We start from the raw sequence: 23,493 nt of genomic DNA on the forward strand, positions 1-23,493 counted from the left end.
CCTGGCCCACGCAAGCGCCGCGAGGCGTGGTCGGCCCCGCAGAGAGGCCCGCTGGGAGCCCGGAAGGAGCATGCGCGGAAGCCGTCAGGGAGGGGGCGGGGCGCTGGCGCTGGCGCGGCGTCCGGGGCATGGCGGAGAAGCGGGCCCGCGACCCGGAGCCTGGGCCCAGCCCGTCGGTGCTGTTTCTGCACCCGGACCTGGGCGTGGGCGGCGCCGAGCGGCTGGTGCTGGACGCGGCGCTGGCGCTGCAGGCGCGCGGGTGCAGCGTGAAGCTCTGGACGGCGCACTACGACCCCGGCCACTGCTTCGCGGACAGCCGCGGGCTGCAGGTGCGCTGCGCCGGGGACTGGCTCCCGCGCAGCCTGGGCTGGGGCGGCCGCGGCGCCGCGGTGTGCGCCTACGTGCGCATGGTCTTCCTGGCGCTCTACGTGCTGTTCCTCGGCGACGAGGAGTTCGACGTGGTCGTGTGCGACCAGGTGAGGCGGCCCCGCGCGGCCCGCCGGGGAGGGCGCCCTGCGGGGAGGGCGGAGCTGAGCCCCCCCCCCCCCCCGCCCCGGTGTGCGGCTCCGAGCCGCCGGGCCTGACCTGCGGAGACGAGCCCTGGGAGCGACGCTGGTTCTCGAACGTTAGGGACGCGCTAAGGTTGCACGTGGTTGCGGGGCCCGCAGAAGCGATCCTGGCGCGGCCCAGCCGTCTGCGTGTTGGCGCGGTTCCGAAGTGGACGGGGCTTGGGGCTCGCTGTAGGGAACGCAAGCCTTACAGGTCCATGCAAAGTCGCTTTTTACTTCTCGGTGATCTGTGTGTCTTCGCCTCTTTGCACGATTTCCTTTGACTCTACCTCCAGGCCACAGGCATCCGTCGCACTGCCTCCAGGTGTTGCAGACAGGCCACTCCGCTCCTCTGCAGCGTTGTGTGGAGAACAGGCGGGACTTGCCGTGCCCCTGTTAAAACTGTTCTCCCTTTTAGTCCTGGAAGAAGTCAGTAATAATGCCCGCCTGAATCTGCGCTCTGGCTATTTTGGATGCTGTGCTTTCCCCGTCCCCCCTCCCCCGAGAAAAAGCAAATTTATTTTTGAAAGTAACATTTACTCAGAACAAAAATCCAAATAGTGTAAGAGAGTGTAACGTGAAAGTCCCATCCCAGTTCCACTCCCTAAAGGTAGCCGCTGTTAGCAGTTTCTCCTGTAAACCTCCGGAAACTGCCGGTGGCCGCCCCTGCATTCGCCTCTGTTCTCAGGTGGATCTTCTTTGCAGTAATGAGGATGACACACCTACCGTTTGATAAATCACCCCCCGCCTTTTTTTTTTTCCACCCAAAATTCCTGTTCGGGACATCTTTATATCAATATTGGAGGTTCATTTCATGTTTCTCAATGGTTGCTGGAAAATCTGCTTTTGGTTAAAAGTACCATAATTTATACATTCACCTGTTAAAGAACACTCCTTGTGACCAACATGTTGCAAATAGATCAGTGTTGTAATGGACATTCTTGTACCTTTTTTCTACTTCTGTCAACGTGCCCTTTGAGTGAATTCCTGGAAATAAAGTTGCTGTCCAAGAGTTTATTTTAAATGTCAATAGGTATCGCCAAGTTTGCCTTTCTAAGAGGTTGTGTCATTTTGCTCTCCCACAGGGTATCCCGTTAATTCCATGCTCTTGTGCACAGTGGATGTTATCAACCATTTTAATCTTTGCAAATTGAAAGGGAAATAGGTTTAAGAACCTATTTCTTTTTTAAGACATGGACATTTCCAAACATCCTGCATGTGTCACTAGTCATTAAGCGTGAGGCAGCCGAGACTATAGTGAATAGAAAAAAAAAAAAAACAGAGTTTGGAAGTAGGAGACCTGGGTTTAGTTCCAAATCTGCTACTTTATAACTGAGAAACTTCCTATAAACTTGGCATAAATCTTTCTATAAATCTTAAGGTGGTAAGTGAGCTAGAGATTAAGTAACTTGTAAAGATTACCCAACAAGAAAGTCTCTAGTAATGGCTGGCACACAGTTCGTGTTTAGTAACGAATATGATTAACATTTATTGAGTAATGCTATGTGCTAATTTCTTAAGCATTTTACATGTACCTGTGCATTTAGTAATCACAAAACAATACAGGGGTTTTTTGAACTACAGTTGTCACCATGTTATAAAAGAGAAAACTGAGGCATACGGAAGGGTAGATTACTTGCTCATGGTCAAGCAATCTTGATTCCAGAGCCTGAGCTCCACTTCCTTTTTGGAGAAACATAGTAGAGCTACTCTGTCCCTGTATGGTAGCCAGTAAGCACCTGCAGCTATTAAAAACTTGAAATGTGGCTAGTCTGAACTGAGATACAGTGAAAGTATACACATCTGATTTTAAAGATTTAATGTGGAAACAGAATGTAAAGTGTCTCGTTAACTTTTTTGATAATGATAATACAATTTTTAAAATATTTTGTTTGTTTATTCATGAAAGACACCCAGAGAGGCAGAGACAGGCAGAGGGAGAAGCAGGCTTCATGCAGGGAGCCCGACGTGGGACTCGATCCCTGGACTCCAGGATCACGCCCTGAGCCAAAGGCAGACACTCAACCCCTGAGCCACCCAGATGTCCCTGAAATGATAATATTTTAGATAAATATTTTTTAAAACTTCACCCTTAAAAAATTTTGTAATATGGTTACTAGATTTTCATTTCCATCGAACAGTGCTGTTCTAGGGGAAACCATTGGACTTGCAGCTTTAAATATTTAGCACACAGCCAGCAGATGTCTGCAAGCCCTCCCTACACCAGGCCTTGTACTGGGTGAGTCTAGGGGAGCACAAAGCAGAATCCGGCATTGCCCACAATGAGCCCACAGACTAGCAGGCAGGGGGGTGGTGGTACATTTGACTTGGTTGAAGTCAATTGACCAGTCTGTATCTGCTGTTGACTTTTGCTTTGGCCAGGTGTCTGCCTGCATCCCAGTGCTCAAGCTGGCCAGACGGCGCAAGAAGATCCTGTTTTATTGTCACTTCCCAGATCTGCTTCTCACCAGGAGAGATTCTTTTCTGAAACGCCTATACAGGGCCCCGATTGACTGGATAGAGGAATACACCACAGGCATGGCCGACTGCATCTTGGTCAACAGCCAGTTTACCGCTGCCATTTTTAAGGAAACATTCAAGTCCCTGTCTCACATAGAACCCGATGTCCTCTACCCATCTCTCAATGTCACCAGCTTTGACTCCACTGCTCCCGAAAAGCTCGATGACCTCGTCCCCGAGGGGAAGAAGTTCCTGTTCCTCTCCATCAACAGATATGAAAGGAAGAAAAATCTGACTTTGGCACTGGAAGCCCTAGTAAAACTGCGTGGGAGATTGACATCCCAAGATTGGGACAAGGTCCATCTAATCATGGCAGGTGGCTATGATGAAAGAGTCTTGGAGAATGTGGACCACTATCAGGAATTGAAGAAAATGGTCCAACAGTCTGACCTTGCACAGTGTGTGACCTTCCTGCGGTCTTTCTCAGACAAACAGAAAATCTCACTCCTCCACGGCTGCACATGTGTGCTTTACACACCAAGCCATGAACACTTTGGCATCGTCCCTTTGGAAGCCATGTACATGCAGTGCCCGGTCATCGCTGTTAATTCGGGTGGGCCCTTGGAGTCCATCACCCATGGTGTCACAGGGTTTCTGTGCGAGCCTGACCCAGTGCACTTCTCAGAAGCAATGGAAAAGTTCATCCATGAACCTTCTTTAAAAGCCACAATGGGACTGGCTGGGAGAGCCAGGGTGAAAGCAAAGTTTTCCTCGGAAGCCTTTACAGAACAGCTCTACCAGTATGTCACCAAACTGCTGGTATGATCAGACTTTTTTTTAAAGGAATTTGTGCTGTATTCATTAGTATCATTTTTTTGTAGATTGTAGACTCATTTCTGAAACCTAAAAAGAAACCTAGAGTCCATTGTGAAAGCAATTAAAAGAAAAATACACTTGAATCTTGAATCTGAGCCACTTTCCTATGCACCACACCTTCCCATCTACTTTTTCAGAAAAACAAAATCCTGTTTATGCTTTATTTCATGTCTTACCAGTGTTAATATATAAAAATGACGCAATTCCATATTCACCAGAATCTTTCAATTCTGTTTTCTCTAGGCTATTGTTGCTTTGCCTACAAATTTTGAGTCCTCGTGTGCCTTACTTGGTTTTGATAGTTTTAAGTGTATTATTAAAGTTGATTAATTTGGGTTCATAGCATAATGAGAACAGGGTCACTGTGGTTCACAAAATCAATGCACCTAAGCATTCACTATCCTCTGTTAGGAAATTTTTATTAGTCATACCTTTGCCTGGATCCATAGAAGAATGTTCTGTACTTCTTCACAAAGATGATTTATTATATTTTTGCACAATGAGATGTGACAATAAAAGATGTTTATCTTAGGAAAAGAAAAGGGCCTCTGGGTTCTGTTGGTATTGTTAGGAGTGTGGACAGCCAAGCCTGAAGCCTGAAACAAGAGTAAACCAGGTGTTGAAGTAATGGGACATTGTCACTCGTGGTTGTGCGTCTTATGTATGGTTGGTTTCTTCATGTCACCTGAGTCCACCTGAGTTGTTGGCTTCATATTGTTATTTTGTTAAGCTCCTCCTACACGTTAGACACAGTTACTGTGTGTCCTTCAAGTCCTGCTTTCCATGCCATGGCTGTGAAGCTTTCCTTGACCCTCCTCCCACCTTCCTCTCCCCAGCCTGCGTGTGATCCTCTTCCATGTACCCTAGCCCGTTTGTGGCACTGAGCAGTTTTAGAGTTCCCTGCTTACTTGTTGGCCTAAGTAAAATAAACATAAAGCACTTTTCAATGTATCTTTAAAGCTAAATTCTTTTTTATTACCACTTTTTAAAAAATTCCAGCCCAACTTGGGGCTTAAACTCACAATCCCAAGAGCAAGAATCCCATGCTCTACCAACTAATCCAGCCAGTGCCCCAAAAGCTAAATTCTTTTTTTGAAAAAGAGCAATCAGTGATCACTAGCCAAAGGCTCCACATTCATCACTTCTGAGAGTACAGACCTGAGAGCCTAACAGCCTTAGGCAAATTACTTAATTTCTGTGCCTCAGCTGCTTCATCTGCTGTAACATTTTACATTCTTCATGGAGTAGTTGTGACATCACAAAAATACACGTAAGGTACTTAAAAACAGTACTTGGCACGTGGTATGGGCTATAGAGATACTAGATATTTTATAATTTGGGGAGACTGAAAACCTGCAGAATTTCCACGTGGGTTCATGCTGCACTTGTGTATTGTTCTTTGGGGTTTTTTTTACAGAATGAAATTTCAGGTTGTAACTTATCACATTCATCTGTATTTTCATGAAATGAAACATCTGTACCGGAAAGGAGTTCTCTAAAGCAATCAAATATATTAAGTCTTTTATAGAAGAGTTGAGTTTGCTTTTCTTTGTCACGGTGAAAGTTTGTGAAAGTAGGTCATCCCCATTTTGTGGGGTTTGTGTTTTGTGGCTTGATGGGTGTGTTGCCCCAGGGAACTGCAGCCTGTGCAGAAAGGCCTGGTGGCTCTGACCCTGGCTTTAAGACAGACTGAGATCCTTAACCCATAACCGGTGCCTGACCATTCAGAGCATTAAAACTTGCCTATTTGACCATTTTTATGCAGATCCAAAATGGACTCCAGGGGTTCATGGGCCTTAAGTTTAGCTTCCCTTCATGGTCTTAAGGCCCAGCAGGTGACACTAAGACCACAGAACTAGTGGGGGGGGGGGGGGCGGGATGCAGAACCCTGCGTGCCCTGAGCCTCCAGCCTCTGATGGATTAACTCCTGGCTCCGAGACTTAGGATGGAGTTTTTGCCTCTAGGTTCTGTTCACAGTTTCCTAAACAAAGCTGAAGTTAGGGAGAAGAGAAGCATAGCACCCCGAAGTAAGCTGTCCAGGACTCTCCCAGTAGTAATTCTCCTAGCAATGACTGTGTGCTGGGCATGATACGACATACACAGCCAACAGCTCATTTATCCCAAGAGTTCCATGAGGAACTTCCCTTTATAGATGAGTGTGGCTAAGCAGCTTGCCTGTGTCACACAACCTGGAGGGATGAGCAGTCTCAAGGCCCTCCAGTTGCAAAGTCCAACCACTCTCCCCTCAAGTCTGCCTTCACCCCAACCAAACTGGTGTGGCATTTCTTCCATGAAACCCTCTACGGTCCTGCCGGTGGGCCTATTGAGGTCTTCACGGCTGGAAAGGTCTTGCGAGTCATTTGCCCCCTTCAGCTTCAGAGCAATCTTGTGAAAAGGGTGTGTTATCCCCCCATTGTACCCACAAGGAAGCTCAGGGAGATGAAAGGCTTGCTCAAGGGTTGAAAAGTGAACCAACCAGGATTCAGCGGTAATTAGCCGATCCATCCAGAACTGCACATGCCAGGATTTCTCAGCCCACTCCCCTTCAGTAACTATAAATATCACGAACTTGGGGGTTTGCAAAGCTCTTTCCAGGTTGTCTCATTTGCTCTTCACAGGATCATTCCAGGTAGCTGAGTCCACAGTAGAGAAGCTACGGCCTACAGCCGGGAAGCCCTGGAGCTATAACTCCAACCTAACCGTCTGATGCCAGGTCAGCAGTTGTGTCAGTTGTACAACAGAAGCCTCTTCAGTAAATGCTTCACCGCCTTCAAACTGCCCCACTCCCAGCTCCTCTTGTGCGACCTCACTCCACGTCTGCCAGCACAAGGAAAATGAGGCACCTGAAGAAACGCCACCCAGCTCTCTGCTTGCTGTCACCAGTGCGCCTGTGCCAATATCACTCTCCTGTGGCCTCCTTTCTTTGCATTTCCAACTCCCAGCATCAAATCCACCCAGAGCTGAATAGGACCCTAGAGGTCACCTGGCCTAATTTGCTCCTACACAGGTGAGAAAGCAGGCCCTCCAAGAGAAGGAGACCTGCTTAAGGTCAGAGAGGGTCATTGTAGGCCTCCTCAACTTCTTCATGAAGCCCCGCAGGTCCCCTGCACTAAACCCTCCTCTATGCCACTTCCTTAGAACCCCTTACTCCTTCACCCCTAACCTCAGCCCCTGCAACTCCATCTCCAACAGCCTGTGAGGAACCATCACCATCCAGACACGAGTGCCACACGTGCCCGCGGGGGGTGGGGAGCTTTCCAAATGACAAGCTCAGTTTCCAACCTCTGCTCTGATCAAACCTGTACTCCCTCCTCAGGAGGGAAGCGAGGGAGGGGTCTTAGCCTACTGACTCCTGAGCCCAGGAGCTGCTGGAGCCAGCACTCTGCACTTGTCAAGAGGATCAGAGGATTGAGTAGGGTTCGAAATCAGGGTGAATTGTCCTTGTGGCCCAGAGATGTGAACATATGCAAATGCTGAAATATCTTGTAGGAAGCACTATCACTAGCCAGCCCCTGATGTCATCTCAGACAAATATAGAAGTCTCTCGGGGTATGTGTGTGTGTGTGTGTGTGTGTGTGTGTGTGTGTTGGGGATCTTAGGGGGAGACGCACAAGCGTAGCATAGATGTGACTTGCCTTTGTGACCTGCCACTCACCCAAGAAGTTGGCAAGCACAATTAGAACAAACTACTAAAGGACTCCTGGGTGGTTTAGTAGCTTAAGCATCTGCTTTTAGCTCAGGTCATGATTCCGGATTCCTGGGATCGACTCCCAGCTATACATGGAGGCTGCTTAAGATTCTCTCTCTCCCTCTGCCCCTCCCTGCACCACGTGTGCATGAAGGCAGTGCATCATGGAGCTGGATTGCCCTTAAGGGTACCGTTGGGAGTCTGCCTATGCCAGGGAAAGTCACACCATGGGGCAACGGATAGTCGGTTTAAACCACCCCAATGGGAGTATTTCCCTCTCATTTGAATGTTACCTAACTCAATATTGGGAGGTCCACCAATAGTCAAGAGAGTGTGGTACCAATGTAAGGATAGATGAATAGATCACTCCAACAGAATTGAATTCTAAGATACATCTGCACATATGTGGTCAATTGATTTTTGCCAAAGGTGCTAAGGTAATTCAACTAGAAAAAGATAGTCTTTTCAAGAAATGGTGCTCGGACAATTGGATATCTGTATGGGGGGAAAAATGAGCCTCAACCTTTACCTCACATTATATACAAAAATACACTTGATGGGGATTGTAGGCTTACACGTAAAAGCTGGAGTGCCGAATTTAGAGAAGAAAACAGAAGAAAATCTCTATAACCTTGGGGAAGGCAAAGATTTCTTAGATAGGATACAAAGAGCACAGAGCCCAAAGGGAAAAATTGATAAGCTGAATTGCCTCAAAATTAAAAACAGCTGCTCTTCAAAAGACACTGTTTTTTTAAAAAAATGAAAAGACAAGCCACAGATTGGGAGAAAATATTCATAGTTAACATATCTGATAAAGACCTGCAGCCAGGATATGTAAAGAATTCTCAGAACTCAAGAGTAAGAGGACAAATAACCCACATTTTTTAATGAGCAGCAGATTTGAAAGACCACAGAAAATATACACATATCCAATAAGCACATGATAAGATGCTCAACATCTTTGGTCACCAAGGAACTGCAAATTAAAACCACAGCACAGGCCCACTGCACACCCATACAATTGAAAGGCTCTGAGTAAGAATGTTGACAAGGATATGGAACATCAAGGGTTCTCACCCATTGCTGGTGGGCAAACAAAAAAGTACAAACACTTTGGAAAGCAGTTGGACAGTTTCTTATAAGGTTAAACATGACACCTAGCATCCAAACGAGCAATTGCACTTGCCGGTATTTTGCTTAAAATAAGTGACATATCTGAACAAAGACTTTTATTCAAATATTCACAGCAGCTCTACTTATTAATAGTCAAAAGCTGAGGGGACCTGGGCGGCTCAGTCAGTTAAGCCTCTGCCTTTGGCTCAGGTCATGATCCCCAAATTGTGGGTTCAAGCCCCATGTCAAGCTCCCCACTGAGTGGGGAGTCTGTTTTGCCTTCTCCCTCTGCCGCCTCCCCACTGCTTGTGTTCTCTCTCTCTCTCTCTCTCTCTCATTCAAAATCCTTTAAAAAATAGTCAAAAGCTTAAAACAATCCAAGGGTCCGTCAACAAGTGGATAATAAATAACCAAATGTGGTTCTATACAATGATATATTTCTCAGCAAAAAAAAAAGGATGAACTGATAAACACAATGACCTAGATGAATCCCAAAAGCCTGCTGAGTGAAACAAGTCAGACACGAAAGAACTCCTACTATATGATTCCATTAATATGAGGCTTCAGAGAAAAAAATCCAATCTACAGTGACAGAGAGCAAGTCACTGCTTGCAGCCCAGGGTGAGGCAGGGACCCACTAGGTAAGGGCACAAAGGAACTTTGGGGTGATGGAAGTGTTCTATGTATTATGATGCTGGTTACAAGGATGGATGAATTTGTCAGAACTAATAAAATACGTGCTTACATGGAATGTATGTTACTGTATGTAAATCATACCCCATAAAGTTTTTTTTTAAAGCACATGTGCTGTAGTTTCATCTGTATAGGAAATGAAAGAAGTTATAAATGAAGAAATGCAAGAATATATGTGCATATGTAATTATAAAAGTTTCTAATTAAACATATACCAGAGTGGTAGCTTTGGTCATCCCCAGGTGAGTGTAACTATCAAAATGCATTAGATTTTTCTTCTGTTTGCTTTTATTTTTTGAAATTCCATAAGCTGACTTTCTCATAAGAAAATAAAAGAAAATCAAACATAAAAGTATAAAATACTCTTAATGGTCAGTTATGTTTTCACAACATATTTTTAGATATTTGTGGCCCTCTTGGGGATGTATAGTTTGTTCTAACTGATCCCTTATTATTACATGTTAAGATTGCTCTACCTTTTGGCTAGTAGGAGTAGCCTGGAGGAAAACGGACTTGAGTTTCTAAAAGCAAATATTTAAACTTTTAAAAAGGAAATTATAAAAGCAAAGGCATCCCAAAAATGGACATATGAAAAGGTTGCCAAACTGCCTAGCAGTACCCCAAAAGAAAAAAAAAATAACATAATTCTCAAAAAAAAAAAAAAATCACTAACTGGTGATATTCCTTTTCAAACCAAATCACCATGTTGGCCAACTTACTTTCAGCCAAATGTTATTCCTCTGTTGTGTTGTGGAACCTGAAAACCTAACTTAACACTTCAACTCAATAGAGCAATACAATATCCTGTGTCAGGACATGTGTACCACTATTTAACATCCTTAACAATTAGTTAGAACTCTTTCCCTTGCAAGTGACAGAAACCCAATTCTAGCTTAGGCAGAAAAGGGAATTTTTAGGAAGCTACGGGGGTAGATGATGTCATTCCAGGAAAAATTGCACACCTGACGGGGGACAAGTGCAGGGATGTAGCTAGGCTTGAGGTTCAAACAGAACCAGCAATTCAAATGCCACCAGAACGTCATATTTTTTACAGGAGACTTCACTGTTGTCCCATAGACTAGTTTCTTCCTCGTGGCAGGAAACATGGTCACCAGTAGAATCTGAGACCTCCATCCACTGTCAATACCACCAGAGAGGATCAGGTCCTCTTTTTCAGACTTTGAAGAGATACCAGTGAAATCATGAGATGGACCCTTCTCTTAAATGAATGCAGCAAGTCAGGGCCAAGGTTCTACAGCTTGCCAGGCCCAGGTTGGTTCCCGTGGACTGTGGCCAGGATCCAGGATCCAGGATCGACAGCAGCAGAACTCATGGAGCTGAGAGAAGGGACCCCAAGGTAAGCAAGAGGAAGGAGGTTAGAAGTCGGTGAGTCAGGCAGACAAAATAGGTGTCCTCTCCAGTACTCAAAATGGGGGTCCCTTAAAATATTCCACTCCAGGGGCCCTGGCCAACAAGCCATCCCTTCCAGCATACCTTTTGTTAATTGCTTCCACTTCTATAATAAAGCTTGCTGATATCTGTTTAGGACCTGTCTAGTGCAAGGGACTGGAATAAAGAAATGAAATTGTTGGGAATCCCTGGGTGGCTCAGTGGTTTAGTGCCGCCTTCCGCCCAGGGCGTGATCCTAGAGTCCTGGGATCGCGTCCCACATCAGGCATGGAGCCTGCTTCTCCCTCTGCCTGTGTCTCTGTCTCTCTCTCTCTCTCTCTCTCTCTCTCTGTGTGTGTGTGTGTGTGTGTGTCTCATGAATAAATAAATAAAATCTTTAAAAAAAATAAATGAAATTGTTAACATTTAATACTCTCTAAGCTGTAGAATTCTGCATTGTTCAATATTAATATTCCCAGACTGGACTTTCTTTTTGTTCATGTTTGAATAGCCATATTTTACCCATATTTTAACTTAGAAGGTTTGTTTGTTTGTTTGTTTGTTTAATAAGTAGCCTTAGTTTCCTTCAAAAACATCAGATCAGGGGCGCCTGGGTGGGTCGGGGCCCTGGCTGGGTGTCTGCCTTAGGCTCAGGTCATGATCTCAGAGTCCTGGGATTGAGCCCCACATTAGGCTCCCTGCTCAGTGGGAGTCTGCTTCTCCCTCTCCCTCTGCCTCTCCTCCTCCCTCAGCTCACGCTCTCTCTCTCTCAAAAATAAATAAATAAAATCTTTAAAAAATAGGCAGAGAAACTTTGGATTTAGGGTTTTTCCCCCCTACATCTAGGTATTGGTCTTAATGCTTTATGAAAGATTACTGGAATTGCTCTTATTATACCTTTAAATAGAAAGAAATGGATATCTTTTCTACCCCCCCCCCCCCTTTTTTTTTTCTTAAAAAAAAATCACTTGCTGGGCACCTGGGTGGTTGCTGGTTAAGCATCTGCCTTCAGCTCAGGTCATGATTGCAGAGGTCCTGGGATCGTGTCCCACATCAGGCTCCCTGCTGAGGGGAAATCTGCTTCTCCCTCTCCCTCTGTGATCCTTCTCGCTCTCTCTCTCAAATAAATAAATAAAAATCTTTAAAATAAAAAAAAATCACTGCTTTCCCCTTCATTTTTTTCAAGATTGTTTATTTATTTATTCATAGAGATGCAGAGAGAGAGAGAGAGAGAGGCAGAGACACAGACAGAGGGAGAAGCAGGCTCCATGCAGGGAGCCCGATGTGGGACTCAATCCAGGGTCTCCAGGATCACGCCCTGGGCTGAAGGCGGCGCTAAACCGCTGAGCCACCCGGGCTGCCCCCTTCTTTTTTTTTTTTAAATAAATTTATTTTTTATTGGTGTCCAATTTACCTACATACAGAATAACACCCAGTGCTCATCCCATCAAGTACCCCCTCAGTGCCCGTCACCCATTCACCCCCACACCCCCTCCTCCCCTTCTTCATTCTTTTGATCTGCATTGTTCTATGCTGTCATCCTGTTATTTTAATAGAAATGATTTCTCTCAAATACGTAAATCTTTCGATGTCAGTTTGACAAGATATTTGCTATGATTGCTTAAACTTATTTCAATGCAATCAACTGGTCTCACTATTTCCCACAAGTTCTTATCTGCCATCCTTGAGTTTCCTCCATGTGGAACGCACCTTTGAATGACTTATTTTTCAGAGAGAAAATACGCATTTGCGAAATTAATTCCCATTGTCTTCACATGTAAATAGCTTGATTGTATATAAAATTCTTGAATCCCATGTTTTTCTTTCAAAGCTTTACAAATGTTGTGTTATATTCTAGGTAGCTTTTCCTTATAGTATGTTCTGGGGAAAATAAGCTGTAAAAGATGCTTCAGGAGAAAAGATTTCCATGATCACATAAGTATGGGTAATGTTCCATACACCTGGAATTGTGCCAGACGAAGCAGCATAGTAAAGGCCAGGAGACCTCTTGAGGTAACGAAGATGGTTTAACTTTATTTTCAGTGTATCCAAGCTATTTGATCACCGAAATATTGAGAAAAAGCAAATGACCAATCACATGGTAGTAGTTAACATTCGCTGAGGACATACTATGAACCAGGCGCTATTCTAGGACTTATCCGATGTCTGCCAACTCATTGGATTCTCACGGCAGTTCTACATGGTCGGTGGAATTTTTCAACCCATTTTAACAGATGAGAAAACCGAGGCAAAATGAGTTTAAACAAACAAGCTAGAAAATGATAAATTCAAACCCAACCAGGCAGCTGTGCGTTACAGCCTTAAGAGCCGGCAGGTCAGAGCACAATAAAGACAACTTCTCTACCTTTTCCGAGCCTGAAACACATAACAAAACATCTCACTGCACCAGAAAGAAAAGGGAACTTTCCACCAACCAGTCTGCCACATTACGGCAGAGGTACCTTGGAGGGTAATCTGATTATCGTCTGCGCAAGTGCTCTAACTCTGCCGTTGGCCACCGTCCAGGACCCATCACTGAATACTCATCACCTCATCAATTCAGCCTCCTCGACTGACGGGCAAAACAACATCCAAATATTCATTGCACATCTGTGCCGGGCAGATTACACATTAGCAATTCAAATCTGCCCGGCGCACTGGCCATTCCCGCAAATGCGTCTGTTTGGGTGAGATGCCTTGTTGTCTGGGATGGATAATAAGGCAACTCGGTCTAATCTTGAAGAACAATCAACCCATCTTGCGAAGGTGACTGGCTGTGTGTGTTCTTGCCCTGGCAGCGTCGGAACAATGGCCCCATAATGCACTCGACTCAGCTGGCGATGAAGTCCCATCCTGATTAGTAGCCGTGGCTGGTGTCAATCACCACGAGATGCACCATTGTCCTCTGGTCCCCAACACAGTTTATTTACAGGAAAACAAAGGCTTTGGGGGGCTATGGCTGCTTCCCAGAGATTGCAAAATAGATTGAGCTGTCAAGCACACAAAGTAGATGAAGATTAATGAGTTGTGTGGACAATAAATGTGAAGAGATGACCATGAATATGCTAATGGGCATTATCCAGATACACTGTAATTGCTACCAAAATTAAAAGGTGGCATGAAGAAGATGGGTCACGAGGTGACAGGGAGATAATCTTGGACGCTTGAGACACTCACCCCAGATAAGGCCCACTACAGGTTTCCTTTCCCCGATTAAACCATCCCAGAGCATCATTGTTTGCAAGCTGTCTGAATAGGCTCCTTTTAAGGGGTGGGGTAAGGGGTGAAGCTGTAAAAGTTACTTTAGGGAAAGGTGTAATTAGAATAAGGAAGGTGCTTATCAAAGGCAAGAAGCGATCAGCTGTCAGGCTCCCTCCTCATCCCCCAGCGACAGAATGAGGGACACCACTTCAAACTTGGTACCCCCCACCCCAGGACAGAGCCACAGAATGCTATTTAGATCACCTTCTGGGGAGGAGTGGGTGAGTTTTCGAAGTATTCAATACTCTGATGATTTTTTGAAAGTAAACATGATACAGAAATTTGAAGAACATAATGTTTAAAAGCGAATGAAATTTTGTTTCCATGAATGATTTGATTTTGGAAAATCTTTCTGCTGTACAACTGTGGCATGACTGATCCCACCCAGCCCTGTAGCTGGTCCGCACAGGCTCCCATGTGGTGGGATACTGTTCTCTGTCCCGGTCCACTCTTCTTCCTTTCCAGCCTCACCTCTATGGATGGAGGTTAAGTTTGAAAAATAACAAACTGAAGCAATGCTCTGAGAGGTCATGAACACTAGAAAGAGAAATTTTTTCTTGTTTCATAGTATCTATCCTCTGGGGGACCTGGGACACTGAACCTCATCCCCCGGAAGTCTATGGGACACTCACCCTTTGATTGTTAAGAATTCCCCTTTGCTCCTTCAGGCACATATTCCCTGGACTACCCCAGAGAAAGGGCTAGCAGGAGGAAAGGAGTTTTGGGGAAGAGGGCAGAGGGTAAAAAAGAGAAAGGAAGGTCAGGAGAAAGAAAGGATCTCAGGTACTATCTCAGGCTGACTCCTTATGGGCTAAAATCTGCCTAACAGGAGAAAAAAGATGAATTTTGCCCAAATGTATGAAACCATCTCCCCAAAAGGGGTGGAGAAGAAGGTGCTGCCTGCAGTAACTTTGGAAATGAGTGGTATCTGTAAAACTAAAGGCAAAAGGAATGACATGGAAGCTTTTTACTCTAGCTGACAAAGTGGTTGCCCATGGGGGTGAAGGTTAATTCTGAAACTACTCTGTGTGTGCACTAAAATTGGATAGTTAAGTAAATGGATGGCAGATGGTGGGAATGGGTTCCTCATTGTCAGCATGGGGGTTCATAGGTGAGTATGATGAGGGGAGCAAGGGGTTGGAATTGATGACAACACTATGAATTCCTGTTTAACTTACTATAGACACAGACGGTCACACACAGAAATAGTATGGGGGCGCCTCAGTGGCTCAGTCTGTTGAGTGTCAGACTCTTAATTTCTACTGAAGTGTGATCTCAGGGTGGTGGGATCGAGCCCCACTTGAGCTCCATGCTCAGCATGGAGTCTGCTTGAGATTCTCTCTCTCTCCCTCTGCCCTTTCCCCAATTCTCTCTCTCAAATAAGTAACTAATAAAATCTTATTTGAAAATTTTAAAAAATAAAGAAATACATATGGATGTGTATATATACACCGGTTAGTGTATACACATACATTTCCTTGTCTTCTCAGCGCAGAGGCCTAGAAAATGGCCAGAACGCTTTGGTCACAACAAGTACACCTAGCACCTGAACCATGGTTTCTAATATCATTCTCCAGTAAAAGGAACCACATAGCTTCTTAGAGAAATGGCCAATCCCAGAAAATGCTCAAGATGAGCCTAGAGCATCTTGTAATGCCAAAAAGAAAGAAAGCGAAACAAAAGGGGGGGGGGAGAAAATTTAAAACCTACACTGATAAAGGGGTTATGTCAATGGGACAAGGGAGCAACAAAATAAAGAAAATTGTACTGGAATATAATCCAAAATATAAAATAAATATCCATGAGTCCAAAGTGATCTGAATAAATGACAAATAAATAAATGGAAGGTGGGCAGGAAATAAATTTTTCGTGCAGAAGGTATCTTACCCTTAAGGATAACTCCCTATGTGTTAATTTAGGGGCTCTGCACAGTTCCTTCCTTCCAAAGGCTACACTGTGGAAAGAGGGAACAAGAGTAGCTTGATAGTGGAGAAATCTAACCAACACTACTTGGGCCAGTTCACCAAGGTCAACAGCAACAGTGATCAGTCATGTTGACAGGACGTACCCCAGATGCACTATGATGAGAAGGGCAATTTACCTCTGCGGTCTTCCTCCCCCTAACCCAGAACCCCAGTCTAATCATGAGAAGAATACCAGAAAGTCCCAATAGAAAGACATTCTACGAAACCTCTGATGCCTCATCCTCAAAACTAATCATTGGGCTGCCCGGTGGCTCAGCGGTTTAGCACCACCTTCAGCCCCAGGCGTGATCCTGGAGACCTGGGATCGGTCCGTGCTCCCTGCATGGAGCCTGCTTCTCCCTCTGCCTGTGTCTCTGCTTCTCTCTCTCTCTGTCTCTCATGAATAAATAAATTTTTAAAAAATCTAAAAAACTAATCGTCAAAAACAAGGCAAGTCTGAGCAACTGTCACAGCCAAGAGGAGCCTAAGGAGACGTGACAACTAAATGTAATGTATAGTGGATGGGGTCTTGGGACAGAAAATGGACAGGGGGGTAAAGTGGATAAAAACAAAGAAATCTGAATAATGTCTGGACTTGAGTTAATTATAACATATCAGCAATGGCTTATTACCCGTGACAACTGTACTGTCCTAATATAAGATGCTGGTAGGAGAGGGAACTGGTTGTGAAGTGTACAAGAACACTGTACCACCTTTGCAATTTTTCTGGGGGTCTAAAATATTCTAAGATAAAGTTTATACGGGAAAAAAGGAAGTTTGCAGCACCTTTTGTGCTCAGTAGCAAGCTCATAGCAAGACTATTCCTTTTAGTAATGGACTATGCTTGCGTGGCCTTCCGATGTGCAGGTCGCAGCCCGAGTTCTTAGCTGCAAGCGACAAAATGTACTCTGAGTAACTTCCGCAGTGGGGGGACTGTGCTGTAGGACACCAAGTGGCACACGGAGTGTACGAGAGGGCCTCAGAGGCCATGCAGCTGGGACAGGGTGGGCATGCAGAACCGGCCCTGAAGAGACCCCACTGCTGATGCCAGGACCCCACCTGCAGTCGCTTATGCTCCACGGTCTGCATGGTCTGCCCTGGAATGGCACAGCCTCGGATGCAGCCACCCGATCTGCCACCCGGGAAGTGGGTGCGGCTGCCACCAATACCTTGCCAGAATGGCTTCTGCAGGTAGTTTGCAATTCAAATCAGGGGCATGAGTCATGTTTGGCCAAGCCCAGGTCATGGTCCTGCTCTGTAGGAAGGAGACATGGCAGCGAGTATTTGACATTTTCAGTTTCTTTTTACGATTTTAGTTGTTAATTTATTTGAGAGGGGGAAAGGGCCTGGGGATGGAAGCAGCAGGCAGAGGGAGAGGGAGAAGCAGACTGCCCTCTGAACAGCAAGCCCGATGCAGGGCTCGACCCTGGGATCATGACCTGAGCTGAAGGCAGACGCTTAACCAACTGAACCACCCACTTGCCTGCATTTTCAGTTTCTACAGCAGGAGGGTGTGAGGGCAAGGCTTTAGGATGAGTCTGAGGACTGAGCTGGGTTTTTCTCCAAGTTGTTGATAAATTGGCATTTCCTTTCACTAGGTCTGTGGGACAAGCCAAGGGAACCCAGTTCAGATGGGGATCACTATCGAAGAGAAGGAAGGATCTAGGTTATGGATGATCCAACTACACAGGGCTAAACCCAACGTAGATGGGACCAAAATACTTGTTTTTAGTAAAATCACTGAACAAGTATAATGGACTGCATTGTATTCCCCAAAATCCACATGCCAAGGCCCTACGCCGTAACTGTATTTGGAGGAGGAGGTAATAAGGAGGTAATTGAGGTTAAGTGAGTGTGTAATAGGCCCTAATCCAATAAGGACTGGGTTCTTCTCAGAAGAGAAAAAGACACAACAGCATATTCTCATTCTCTCTCTCTCTCTCTCTCTCTCTCTCTCCTTCTAGTGCACACAGAAGAAAGGCCATGTGAGGACACAATGATAAGGTAGATGTCTATAAGCCAAAAAGAAAAGTCTCAACCCTGATGGCCCCTTGGTCATGGACTTCCAGCCACCAGAGCTCTGAAAGACTAGATGGCTATAGTCTGAGCCCCCCGTCTTTGGTGTTTTGTTATGGCAGCCTGAGCTAAGACAGCAGACAGGTTTTCAGGGGGAGTTGTTCTAGAGCTGGCAGTGATCTTGTTTTCTGGAAGCTCCTGTCATGGTTTCTGTGGAATGCTGTGAGAAGAATTGCCATCGTACAGACATCGCCTCCACTAAGTGGGGTCTACTTCCTGCTTAGGTATCAGAGCTGTTCACTCCAGTGGCCCTGTGCACAGCAGAAGGGCAGGGGGCAGAGCTCTAGCTTTTTAGTCAGACAACACAGATCTTGAGTCTCTCCTCTGCCACTTTCTAGGAGGTGACACTGGGCAAAGTATGTCTCTGAGCCTTCGCTCTGGGATGAGAGCCTATGCTCTTCCCAGTACAGTTGGAAAAGGTAGTACAAAGGGGCCCGCTTTTCTCAAAACACATGGTATTTGTTATCACATAAAGGCAAGCCCTGCAGAGCCTGTGACTTCCTTTCAAACAGGACTCTGCAATGCAGGCCAGTGCTATGGAAGAACACAGTGCCATTGGCTACACTGAGCAAAGGTCATTTGCACTCCAGGCAAGTAAAAACAGCATTAATGCAGATTATAAGAAAACAGCTTAAAAAAAAAAAAGAAGATTTTATTTATTTATTCATGAGAGACAGAGAGAGAGAGAGAGAGGCCGAGGCAGGAAGCCTGCCGTGGGACTCGATCCTGGGTCCCCAGGATCCTGCCCAGGGCCGAAGGCGGCACTAAACCACTGAGCCACCCACGCTGCCCAACAAAACAGGTTTTAAAAAAAAGAGAGAGAGAGAAAAGAGAGAGAGAGAGATTTGGATACAGACTTAATAATAGACATAAAATTTTTATTGATTTTCTTAGTAATAACAATATATACAGGATTATGTTCTTATCTTTAGGAGATTTATGCTGAAGTAGGTAGGGATAAGGAGTCATGACATCTGGAAATTACTTTCAAATGGCTTTGCAAAACAATTTTAAAAGAAGTAGAAAGCGAGATAGAGCAAATATGGGGAAGTGTTAAAGTAGTTAAAGCTCATTGAAACTGGTGACCTTGCTGGATCCATTTTTCTTCATCTACTCACCATCCATTCACTACTCCCTGCCCAAATCCATTCTCCAGTCTACCGGGCACATGGCGGGCACTCGATATATTTGGTGAATTCATATTAAAAATAAAATCCGCTTTACCTGCTAACATTTGCATAGCTAAGCAAAGACTCAGTTTCAAGCCATTTGCAAAGAAATACCCACAACTAATGACTTTCATAAGTAAACATAATCTCCTTAAAATCACAATTGAACATTGATTTTTTTTCCTCCCAGAGTCTAGTGTCAAGCAAGAGCCCACTTGTCCTCTGTCCCAAGATGCTCTTGTTGGACCCTGCATTCTCGGAAGACCTGGTTCCGGTACCCTATGCATTTCTCCCAATCCCATGTGCCCTCACTAGGGTCCCTTCCACGGCAAAGTCTTGAGAACAAACCATGTGGGAAAAGGAGTTCAGTGGAAAATAGCACATGTGTTGTAAATTTTTTTTTTAAGATTTTGTTTATTCATGAAAGACACCGAGAGAGAAAGGCAGAGACGTAGGCAGAGGGAGAAGCAGGCTCCAGGCAGGGAGCCCGACATGGGACTAGATCCTGAGACTGTGAATCATGCCCTGAGCCAGGGGCAGGTGCTCAACCACTGAGCCACCCAGGTGTCCCTGTGTTGTACATTTTTAAAAAATAATTTAAACGAACTAGCATTGGAAAACATTTATTTGCAAGTAGATTTTTGTTGGTGGCATTAAGGAAGACACTGAAGAACATCATCTAAGAGATTATTTTGAACAGTATGGGAAAATGGAAGTGATTGAGATCATGACTGACCGAGGCAGTGGCAAAAAGAGAGGTTTTGCTTTCGTGACCTTTGACGACCATGACTCTGTAGACAAGATTGTCATTCAAAAATACCACACTGTGAATGGCCACAACCGTGAAGTAAGGAAAGCCCTATCAAAGCAAGAGACGGCTAGTGCTTTGTCCAGCCAAAGAGGCCAAAATGGTTCTGGAAACTTTGGTGGTGGTCGTGGAGGTGGTTTTGGTGGGAATGACAACTTTGGTCATGGAGGGAACTTCAGTGGTCGAGGTGGCTTCGGTGGCAGTCGAGGTGGTGGTGGATATGGTGGCAGTGGGGATGGCTATAACGGATTTGGTAATGATGGAAGCAACTTTGGAGGTGGCGGAAACTATAACATTTTTGGCAATTACAACAATCAATCCTCAAATTTTGGACCCATGAAAGGAGGAAATTTTGGGGGCAAAAGCTCTGGCCCCTATGGTGGTGGAGGCCAACACTTTGCCAAACCATGAAACCAAGATGGCTATGGCGGTTCCAGCAGCAGCAGCTATGGCAGTGGCAGAAGGTTTTAATTACTGCCAGGAAACAAAGCTTAGCAGGAGAGGAGAGCCAGAGAAGTGACAGGGAAGCTACAGGTTACAACAGATCTGTGAACCCAGCCAAGCACAGTGGTGACAGGGCCTAGCTGCTACAAAGAAGACATGTTTTAGACAATACTCAGGTGTATGGGCAAAAAACTTGAGGACTGTATTTGTGACTAATTGTGTAACAGGTTATTTAGTTTCTGTTCTGTGGAAAGTGGAAAGCATTCCAACAAAGGGTTTTAATGTTTTTTTTTTTTTTTGCACCCATGCTGTTGATTGCTAAATGTAATAGTTTGATCATGACACTGAATAAGTGTGTCTTAAAAAAAAAAAGAATGAATCAGACATTTTAAAAATTCTATTAAACATTTTCAGATTCTTTCACTGTTTCAATTCATGTGCTATTGCTTTTTCTCTTATTCCAAGGGAAATTTTGGAAAAATCAGAAATCAAGGACAAGGAAAATGAAGTCATCCTCACCCCAAAATGACTGTCACATTGCTATAGGTTCTTTTGTATAATAATAATGATAGATATTACCACTTAGTGGGTGGTTACTATGGAGCAGGCACAAGAATATGAGAATATGGGATTTACAGATGAAGAAATCGAGGCTGAGAGAGGGTAAGTCCCTTGCCCAGGGATCACACAGCTGGGAAGTGTGAGACCGGGATCGGACCTGTAGATCTGTTTACCTCCAGAGGCCAAACTTGTAACCACAGCACTACACTCTGTCCCATAAATCTCTGTCATTTTTTTTTTTCAGGTGAAACCATTTTATCTCATAATTGTCTTCAAAACCACAATGACACTATGTTCTTCATATAAAAACATTAGTACAGATAACTATACTTTCTAGGAAATGATTATATAAACCCTCTCAAAGAAAAATGCACACCATTATATGGTTTCAGACAAGTTGTTTGGGAATAACACCTCTGGACTGATTCCTAAAACATACCATAAGACCACACTGAATCTTTTGGTTCAAAGTATAGATTATTGTCATCAGTATGGACTCCTGCATTCTTACATATTTGATAATACACATATAGACTGGTTTGTGACTTAATGTTGCATTGGTTCATCAGCCTTTTCTGCGGGTGCATCAGCAGGTTGAGCAGGCTGTGCTTTTCTCTGTGGCCTTTCTTCAAGACCTTCCAGGAATGGAGATACATCACCCTCATCATCAGTCATAAACCCCGATTCTTTAGCAACAATTCCAAAGGAAACATTCTTTGTAGTTAAGTCCTGTTCCGCAGGAAGTGTCTCTCGTAAGGCACGCAGACCATGTTTAACCAGTTCATTCATATTGCATTCCATAAACCCAGACATATGTCTCTCCAAGTAAGTACGAGCTGATTGAGAACGGGCTCCAATGGACATGGCTCTACAGTCAAAATAGTTGGCAGATGGACAGATTTGCAAAATGTGAGAGCCCGTATCATCATAACCAGCAATAAGCAGGCCAACACCATATGGTCTCCGGCCATATCGCTGTGTCGGTATCTGGGTCTTGCTTCCAATTAGAGATACAAGACGAGACACAGGAAGAGGTCTGTCAAATACAAATCTGGAATCCAAACACTCCTGGTGCATAAAATTACATAACGGTCTAGGAACAGCAGTAAGTCCCGCAACTGAGATACCAATATGGTTATCAACATGGAGAATTTTCTTCTGATGGGCCGCAAGCTCTGACTGTGCTCTCTTCAATGCAACCAGCACTGCATGGGTTTTTGATTTCAGACCAACTGTGGCTGAGCCTTGTTTGACAGTTCCCATCACATCCTCACTTTGATGCGTCCTGCCCTGAGGGCTCCAAAAAGTGGCATCATTGTCACACTAGTTGCAAAACATGCTTTCCAGCTCGGGTCTGGCTGCGGCCTCCTGCAGAGGTGCAGATTCAGGAACTATCTCTGTCATTTCTTTACAAAAACAAGAATCTATCAGACAATCCTCTACTGTTGGATCATTCCATTGCTTCCAGTTTGGGTTTATTTTCTTAAAAAAAAAAAAAAAAAGATCTCATTTACTTACTTATTTTGGGTTTGGGTTCATTTTCTTAAAAAAAAAAGATCTCATTTATTTACTTATTTTAGAGAGAGAGAGCAGGGTGAGGAGCAGAGGGAGAGGGGCAAGCAGCCTCCTCACTGAGTGTGGAGCCCGATGTGGGGTTCGATCTCACGACCCTGAGATCACGACCAGAGCCAAAATCAAGAGTCAGATGTTCAACCAAAGGAGCCACCCTGGCACCCCTTGTGTTTGTTTTCTATTGCTGCTGCTGTAACAAATCACCACACATTTAATGGCTTAAAACAACACGTATTTATTCTCCACCATGGTTATGTCCTTATACCATAGGGCACCCTATACTGGCGTCTTCCCCAGGGTGGCCGGTCCTATGTGATCAGGAGGATAACTGAAGACTTTCTGTAGCCTGAGATCCCGAGGGCCTGCCCTTTAGAGCACCCCTGCGTGAATCTCTAAACTATATAAACTAAATAGCTCTCCCAGACGTTCCTTACCCCCTACTGGACGTGGTGGGAATTCCTGGATCTTTATCCAAGAATCCAGTACAAAGCCAGGGGCACTTCCTCTGCCCATTTCTGGGTGGTGCTGCATCGCCACTCCCAGGCCGCACCAAAGGTGGACTTCTCCGAGGGCCTCAGAGCACCAGCCCAATATTTTTTAATTTCCCCAAATAGCAGGTGGGGGAATTTTGTCTACATGCACTTCCTCTCTGAGTTTCAGCCCCACAGTGGAACAAGGTATTAGTCGCTGCCACACTAATGCTGTATAAGGAACCACTTCAAAACTCAGTGGCATCCAACAATTAACATCTATTTTTTTTTTCCCACTCCCGCATCTATGCTTTGGCTGGGGCAGCTCTGCTCCAGGCCCAGGGCCACGGGGGTGGGCTCCGGGTTGGGGCTGGATTCCCATTTAGCCCACATGACTCTAT

The 23,493-nt window shown here is 44.9% G+C and overlaps 1 protein-coding gene and 1 pseudogene across 2 annotated transcripts; one reads left to right on the plus strand and one right to left on the minus strand.

Moving 5' to 3' along the window:
• Nucleotides 1-83: 83 nt before the first annotated feature.
• On the plus strand, nucleotides 84-5,414 carry ALG2 (ALG2 alpha-1,3/1,6-mannosyltransferase). Of its 2 annotated transcripts, none has more exons than XM_026013175.2 (2): nucleotides 84-476; nucleotides 2,931-5,414. In XM_026013175.2, the coding sequence occupies exons 1-2, from the start codon at nucleotides 129-131 to the stop codon at nucleotides 3,831-3,833; spliced, it is 1,251 nt and encodes a 416-aa protein (XP_025868960.2). In that variant the 5' UTR covers nucleotides 84-128; the 3' UTR covers nucleotides 3,834-5,414. The 2 variants fall into 2 exon arrangements, with proteins under 2 accessions (XP_025868960.2, XP_072583964.1); XM_072727863.1 differs by having other exon boundaries at nucleotides 129-329.
• A 16,182-nt stretch (nucleotides 5,415-21,596) lies between these two features.
• Nucleotides 21,597-22,388, minus strand: LOC112930847 (proteasome subunit alpha type-1 pseudogene; annotated as a pseudogene).
• Between the last annotated feature and the right edge of the window lie 1,105 nt (nucleotides 22,389-23,493).

The sequence above is a fragment of the Vulpes vulpes genome, chromosome 12, assembly GCF_048418805.1.
Source record: "Vulpes vulpes isolate BD-2025 chromosome 12, VulVul3, whole genome shotgun sequence".
Lineage (NCBI taxonomy): Eukaryota > Metazoa > Chordata > Mammalia > Carnivora > Canidae > Vulpes > Vulpes vulpes.